Below are 7,611 nucleotides of genomic sequence, written 5' to 3'. Positions count from 1 at the left end.
AAAATAATTTTCAAGCTGAGAGTGCCGATAATGACATTGTTGGGGTTTTTTAAGACTGGCAGGGGAAAACTACCTGAAGCTTTTTTTTTTTTTTGGTAATCAGAACACTGCTTTTAAAAGAAAATGAAGCTCAGATTAAAGTAATTTAAACCACCTTTCATATCAATTCATTAACACAAAGGCAGCTGCCTACTCTTAGAAATGTGGCACAAATTAGTGCAAACTACTATAAAAGAATGCTTATTTTTAACTCTGTAGGCTTATTACTGTGTTTTTATAATTCCACTGAATTAAAAAAAATTAAAGAGGAAAAGCTTGGGTTATATAAACAATACAAGTTAGGCTCCAAATTGAGGTAAAAATTGTTTCTAGAAAGTAAGAATTAAATACCTATCTCCATATGTTCCTTGCCATAGATGCAGAAAGTGTTAGCAGCTGAAAAAAAGGATTTTTATCATTATAATAGTTTTATATACAAACACATAGAAATTTCATTTTTGAAGTTTAAATGCCCATCAGATTCATACCTGTAAATCCAGTGGCTTCAAGACACTCTTGATTTATGAAGCTGAATCAGGTCCCATATGTGCATTTTTAAAAGATACTACTGTTCAGATTGCTAAAGATATATTTTTTTAATTTCTTTTTAAACATAAAATACAAAAAACAGGGTTTACAACAATTACCATCATCATCAACATGCAGGAGTCAGTATTCCAACATAAAAAACACTTGATCCACCTTTTAAAATATAAAAGCTAATTCTAACTATGAATTGAGGTTTATTTGGCTAACAGAAAGATGCCATAATGTGCTTTTCAGATAGTTAGGTGTCCCACTGATAAAATAAGTCTGATGAAAGAGAAAGGCACTTCAGCAGGCTAATTAATCTCCAGATTTTCCTAATATGCAGTACTAGACAACAAATGTAATATACTTTCTTTTAATTTGCACAATATTACATCAGTAATATTGTTAACCTGTTTTACTTTTTAACTAATGACAAGAGTTTAGACTCAAGCCCATTAATTTCATCCTCTTTGGTACAAATTACTGCATAAAACCAAAGCAGACAACTAAACATTCCTACAATACTGGATTATTTTCTATGCATTATCTCTAGCTCTATGTTGGTAAATAATATCCCTAATCATCAAATCAGTTTTGCTTTCAGGCTTATCAGGTACCAGAGTTCTTTTATTTTCCGACAGTAGTATAATTTTCCTGTTAATCAAATGGAATTTTCTCATATTCTGACACAGAAAAGAAGTCATGTATTTATTTTCAGTATAAAATTCTGCTTTAGAAAAGCCTTTTCAAGTGTAACCAGCAGCATAAGACATTATGTGATGCATGCTAGCAAGTTACAGACAGAAAAGTTGGTGTATGGGATCTACAAAGCAAGCAAAGACGGCTGTTGCTTGACTGGCATGGACAGAAGCAACAGCCAAAGACAGTCCCGGAAACGGTATTACCAGAACCGCAGCGTGCACACTCCAGAAAAGAACTTAAATACTCCACTACAAGAAATGTCCACATCCTCCTTAAGCAAAGGAAGAAGCTACTATCTAGTAGAGATACCAATCCTACGTATGACGAGATGCCTATTTTTCAGAAAACTTTGTTCTATCTTTCCTCCTAGTACTGAGAAGCCCAGCAGAAAGAAACTCTTGCAAGAAGATCTGTTGCACTCCGACCTGCTTTGCTGGCTAAAAGCTCAACTGGATGCACAGCCTTTAAAGGGGCCATTTTGCACTACCATAGGTGCAGGGTAAAATTGTGACTAATCCAGACAGCCAAAGGCTCCTCTAGAAGGATGGTACGGAACCCAGCTCCACTCTTGGCCCTTGATCAGCTAGCAGAACAGAAAAGAATCTGCATTACATCACTACACCTTTTGGCACCATTGCCTTGAAGTTCCAAAGTTCTAACTGATCTTTCCAACACTTCTAATCTTTTTTCTTTGGTGACCAGATACCTACTCTGGTGCACAACAAGAACAGTGGAGCGCAAAACTTCATTCCTTTGAACTCATATGAATAAAGCCATTTACAGTAGTCTGTGTTTTTTAACAATACAAGCAAGTTTGAGGAATTAGGTCTTTTTGGTACATACAATGAAAAAAATACATTAAAATCTGCAATATATTTTAAGTTACTGTAGGTGAACAAAATTACAAAGAGAGACATATCAATTTAATATCAACTCCTCAAAACCATTGGCTTGTCAGGGATTTTCTGTTATGTTCAACAGAACAGAATATTCTTTTTGAAAAGGGAACCATTCAAACTGATGCAACTCTAAGAGCAGGGCAATATTAAACCTCAAAAGTCAAAGCAGCTTTCAGAAGAAATGTGCATCTACACAAAATATAGGAATTGATTCCTACTAATTATATAACAAAGCAAAGGATGAAAATATCAGTATTTGGGACTAGATTTTTGTCACCTACAAAATCCAGTGCAACTGCATATAGAAAAAAAGTATTGTGGAAATGTATTAGGTATAAGAAAACTGAATTACAGTTACCTAAAAAGACTACCAAAGGCATCTTCACCCCTGAAGTCGATGAATCATACAATTAAACTAGTTCTTTTGGCCAATTTAATTGTAGACTTATTTGCACACCTATCTCAAAAAACTTATTTTGCACTTTCATGCTTGTGAACTCAACAAGAACATCCTATTTTGTTCACAAAGCAACTGCACACCAGAAGTTGGACTGACGTACTGCTAGTACCGTTTTGGTTACTTTGCATATTCTTCTAGAAAGTGGACCAGACAACCGACAACCCCAATGCAACAGAGATACTTCACAGTAAGGTTTCCTGAGTAAATATTCACAGAAGCCCAGCTGCACAGGGAATTTCCCAACTCTTGAGTGTACTACAGGGCAGACAACTTAGTGCATCTCACCCCACAAATCAGATACAGGCAGTGTATGTTTGGGTCTTGGTACAGAACCTTAACCAAGCTCTAAGGGAAATATTAATAAAGCTTTTTTAGGATGATTTATAATCAAACTGCCAAAGCCAAAATGCTGTAGCTTATTTCATCAGGGAAACAGCTTCAAAGCCATGGAAAGACATTCTATATACTATATGAAGCACATTTAGGGATGCATCTACTTTTCTGTTAGCCAAAGTTGAAACTATCACTTTGACAAGATGAACATTAAAAATAAAGGATAATCCGATGGCCTTTTCTTTCCTCTATACATATCTTAGTTACATTTCATGCATTCATGACTTTTGGTAAATTTAAGAGGAGTCATAAGTAGTAGTTATATTGCATTATAGACCAAATTTTGTGATCTGCTTGCTCATGCTCATAAACCTCCCCAACTTTTAAAGCCTGCTGAACCCCCTCTGTGATCCACAACCTAGACAAAAGCAGCTCAGGCTGGCAAAATGTAGGCACATAAACCTCTGATGATCTTCCATTTGTTTTAAAACATAAAATCAAAACCAACAGTGCTGAACTTTCTTGCTAAATGAAACTATTTCAAAGGTATAATTTGCCTAAACTTGCATACTTTTTCATTATGGGCCAAACTCTAATTTACAAATAGGCAGGTACTCGGGACTACATTGTGGAGCACTACGGGCTCAACAGCATGCAGAACAGAAGATTTTAACTGACAACGAAGCCAAAACAAGACATGGCGATTACAAGTAGCAGCAGCTTTGACTGCTACCAGAACCAGTCTTTTTCTACTGGATGTGGACACTTGATAGCAGGTGTCAGTCTTCAGCGTCCACAGTTCATAACAAAGCAGATTAAAACAAAGCAGATGGGTAACATCTTAAGACAGCAGGGACGACGAACTGCAGCGGCCACAGAGCTTGTACGCTTCTCTGTTCTGTCACTGCTATATGACACGCCAACCTTTTGCACATGGATGGGCACACAGGGAGGGCAGTAACGCTACAGAGCTCTGCTGATAAATCCCACAGAGCTCATCTGCTGGTGTTGTGGGACTGACGAAACATTTTACATTATACAAAGAAGTAGTAACAGATCCCTAGAAAAGTTCACATATAAAACACTGTACAGATGGTCACATTGATTAGGAACAAGGCTGAGGAATGGCTTTAACTAGTCTATCAACACATTAACATGTATGAAAAAAATTAAAATATGTGCCTACATTTCTCACCGTGCATTCCCAGAGGTGCGTCCAAGAATGACAGTCTAATTAAAATGTGGGCCTTCCCTATATTGCCAGCAAAATTAGAAACTGGAAAATCTTAATAATAGCATTTCCCTGTTTTCAATTCACATTGAATATAAATTGCCCAGTTGAAGTTTAGTAACTCAATCTGTATTTAAAAAAAACGTAACTTTTCTTGATACTAGAAAACAACATTTCCCTTGTAAACCCAACACTGCAGAATTACAGAAGCAGCCAAGAGGTCAATAACCAGCAGGGAGAGCAACACCACAAAGAACACTTTTAATTTATAGGAATAAGTGGCCTCTCCTCTCTTTTCTTCCAGATATTGGTTTTGCTATCTCTTTTGGTGATAGACAGTCTATCTCTTTTTTTAGCAGAAGAGACAGCCGGTTCATGACCTCCCGAAATAGTTTTTCTTCTTAGACCTTCTTCATCGCGCTGTTCTATGACTGGCCCATTCCCTCCATCCATAATGTGCCTCACAGCCTGGTCCTCTGGAGTGCAAACAGTGGTCCCACTTTCACTGCTACTCAGATCCAGATCTTCCAAGTAAAGGATCTTAGAATGCAGCATATTTTTAATGAAAGTTTTCTCTCTCTCCAGTTTCCTACTAGGATGATGCTCATTCATGTCCACACCAGAGTCCAGACTGGTATCATTGCTCTCTGTTTTTCTGCCCTTCTTCAGATCTATGAAAGAATGCCTCACTTGAGCGATTGGCTTTCCATCCAGGGACACAAACCATGCTCGAGGATGCGGAGATGGTTTTCCTTTAGAGAGTTCCAATAATGTTTGTTCTGAAATACCTTGAAGTTCAGATGAAAATGGAGTCATTACAACTGCTTCATTCAATGTCCCAGGAACGGAGACAGATTCCAGTAAGCTATTAGTGTACCGGCCCCAGTTTGACGTTTGAGAAGGTAAGCCCTCTTCACTATCTAAGGTACTGTTTTCATCTCTGCAGACAGAAGGCTGCGGATGACAGTGCACTGGCATTTTCGGTAATGTTTGCATGTAACCATCACGATTCATGGGTTCCATCATGGGATTATATACTAACTGCCCTTTTCTTGGCAGAGTTGCTGATTTAGCAGGATGTAATTGTTCTGGGGAGTGGAAAAGGTCAGAGGTTTGAAGAATAGCAATAGGTTGATTGTAAATATGCATTAGATGTTCTGGGATATGGGAAAGCCCATACATCTCCTCTTTCAGTGAAAGGTATCTATTTTGGTCTTGGATGTCCCTAGGAGCCTGGGAAATAGCAGTGTTACTATGCATCGGCTGCTGTAAATGCCTAACTCCAGCACTGGGCTCCAACGAATGGGCTGAATTTCTTGGCTGACCAGTTTGACAGGATGACTGATAAGGAGCATCCTCTGTGTAGATTTTAAAATTGTCTCGTGATTTTCCATCTTCTGTGTCTATGGACATCCTTCTTTGAGGGCTGTATGAAGAAGTCTTCGGTGTATATAACTGTGACTTCTCCTTCAACTTGAAAGATTCTTTGACAGCATTGATGTGATTTATGTGAGTTGTTGATGTTGTCTGGTCTTTTTTTATGACCTCCAGCTTAGTTGTATTCTTCTCCTTCTTTTGTGTCCGACCACATTTATCCCTATGCAAAAGAGATGCAAGGTGACTGCAGAGCATACTAGACTGAAGATTATATTTTGGTTAAGAAGTTGTAGTGTAATACGACGTCACAAAGTTCAGTACAGCAGTAACTGTAATTTTTGAAGAAATATTAAACTACACATTATAGTTTAGCTGAGGGAACATGTCTCAACCTCAAAAGACTATTTGATCAATCAAATTTCATTCATGCTGAGATTATTAGAGCTTCTGGTTTTGCTTACCTGCAGTAACAAAGAAGAACAGCAAAAAATCCAATGATAATGACAACAGTACCTCCCAGTATGGCTGTAAGGAACACTGTATGATAGGCTGTTATGTCCTTGGAAACCGCACTAATAATGGATTCTAAACAATCAAACAAAATCAGAACAGAATTAGTTCTCAAAAACAAGTCATTCCACTTGATATGCAGGGCTGTAGCTAATAAACCGTACTTTTCCTGTGATTTTGTGTTCTATGACACTATGTTCATCCTTCCCAGTTAACCTTGCTATTTCAGCAAACCAGAAAATACACAAATAGTGGCTACAATGGTTCATCTCAAGTACTAAAGCCTTACCATCCACTTAATTACAGTCAAATTACATTTGTATTAGTTGCCCAGGCTGACTTAGAAACATGGTCTAAATTTCCTATTTAATGCTTCTGACAGAAAGAGTTATCTGTTTTTAAATGCTGAATTCATATGAAGAATCCATATTCACCCTTCATATGAATTTACAAAACATGCAACATGTCTACGGAAAACAGAATCCACTGGGACTGTTCTGCCCAGGACTAATTTTCTTGCTGTATTTCCTCCTGTCATACATGAGCGTCAACAGTAAGGGCTATAGTCCCACTAATTTTTAGATTTTCATAATCACAGTTCCCTTGCAGGCTTCTTCCAAAAGATGGCTATAGTATAAACATACAAGTTCAAATACAGTCTGGACTTGTCCCCTATAGCATTTTAAGTTCTGTGGTTATATGCACAAAGGCACACTATCAGGATTCAAGCAGAAGTTATCCAACTGTTGAAATTATTGTGTCATTTTTCCCCTTCTGTTGTTAAATAAAACAATCAGGCTGACAGCCTTGTAATACATTGTTACTTAGGTTACTCAGTAATTTCTTTGCCAGTAGTTGCAATACCTCTTGTTCCAGGCAGTGGAGCTGCTATCCAGTAGCCTAAGTGTTGAGCAGTGTATGTCCATACTAATTGACCATCTGCTTCCTTTACCATTCCTAGCCCACGGCTTACCCAAGCACCTGGGGGAAAAAAAAAAGAAAAAAAAGAAAAAAAAGGACAAAATATTGCACATGCTGTGCAGGATTCCTCCATACCTCAAATCTAAACTATTAACAAAAATACACAAGGTCACAAGGAAAACTGAAACTTCTGGCCCATACACTATTATTACACAGCTTTAGCTAAACATGCAAACTTTGTGTCTTGACAATTTCATTGCAAATATCCCTGTGTGAACATTCACTTTGAAACAAAGCATCAACATTACTTACCAGAATTAGTTTAATATAATACTTTTTCTGTTAACAAATGTCTTTCATAGATATGCACACAAATAATTTAAAAAATCCTATTATATGAACGTAAGCATGTATGAAGGCAAAGACTGAAAAAAATCAAAATCAAGAAGCAGGTAATTAAAGCATACGAATACCAGTTTAACATTAGCTAGCAGCACTTAGTGGGAAAGCATTTTCATCTAATAGGCTACAACAGGATAATCAATGTTTGTCTTTAATGTTTCTGTCCTCCTTCCTGCCCCCAGGCAGGAACAGTTCAGTTAGCACAA

General features: G+C 37.4%; 1 protein-coding gene across 2 annotated transcripts in view; it reads right to left on the bottom strand.

Moving 5' to 3' along the window:
• Window positions 1-620: 620 nt before the first annotated feature.
• Window positions 621-7,611, bottom strand: part of FAM171B (family with sequence similarity 171 member B) — a 35,221-nt gene continuing 28,230 nt past the window's right edge. For both annotated transcript variants that reach the window (XM_055719101.1, XM_055719102.1), the window contains 3 exons: window positions 6,947-7,063; window positions 6,034-6,157; window positions 621-5,792 (listed from right to left, as the gene is read on the bottom strand). In XM_055719101.1, the coding sequence (XP_055575076.1) occupies window positions 4,457-5,792; window positions 6,034-6,157; window positions 6,947-7,063 (1,577 nt within the window). In that variant the 3' untranslated portion in view covers window positions 621-4,456. The remainder of the gene's footprint in view (window positions 5,793-6,033; window positions 6,158-6,946; window positions 7,064-7,611) is intronic.

The sequence above is a fragment of the Falco cherrug genome, chromosome 8, assembly GCF_023634085.1.
Source record: "Falco cherrug isolate bFalChe1 chromosome 8, bFalChe1.pri, whole genome shotgun sequence".
NCBI classification, from domain to species: Eukaryota; Metazoa; Chordata; class Aves; order Falconiformes; family Falconidae; genus Falco; species Falco cherrug.
The sequence above is the reverse complement of the archived record's forward strand: the minus strand, read 5'-3'. Positions and strand labels throughout refer to the sequence as shown.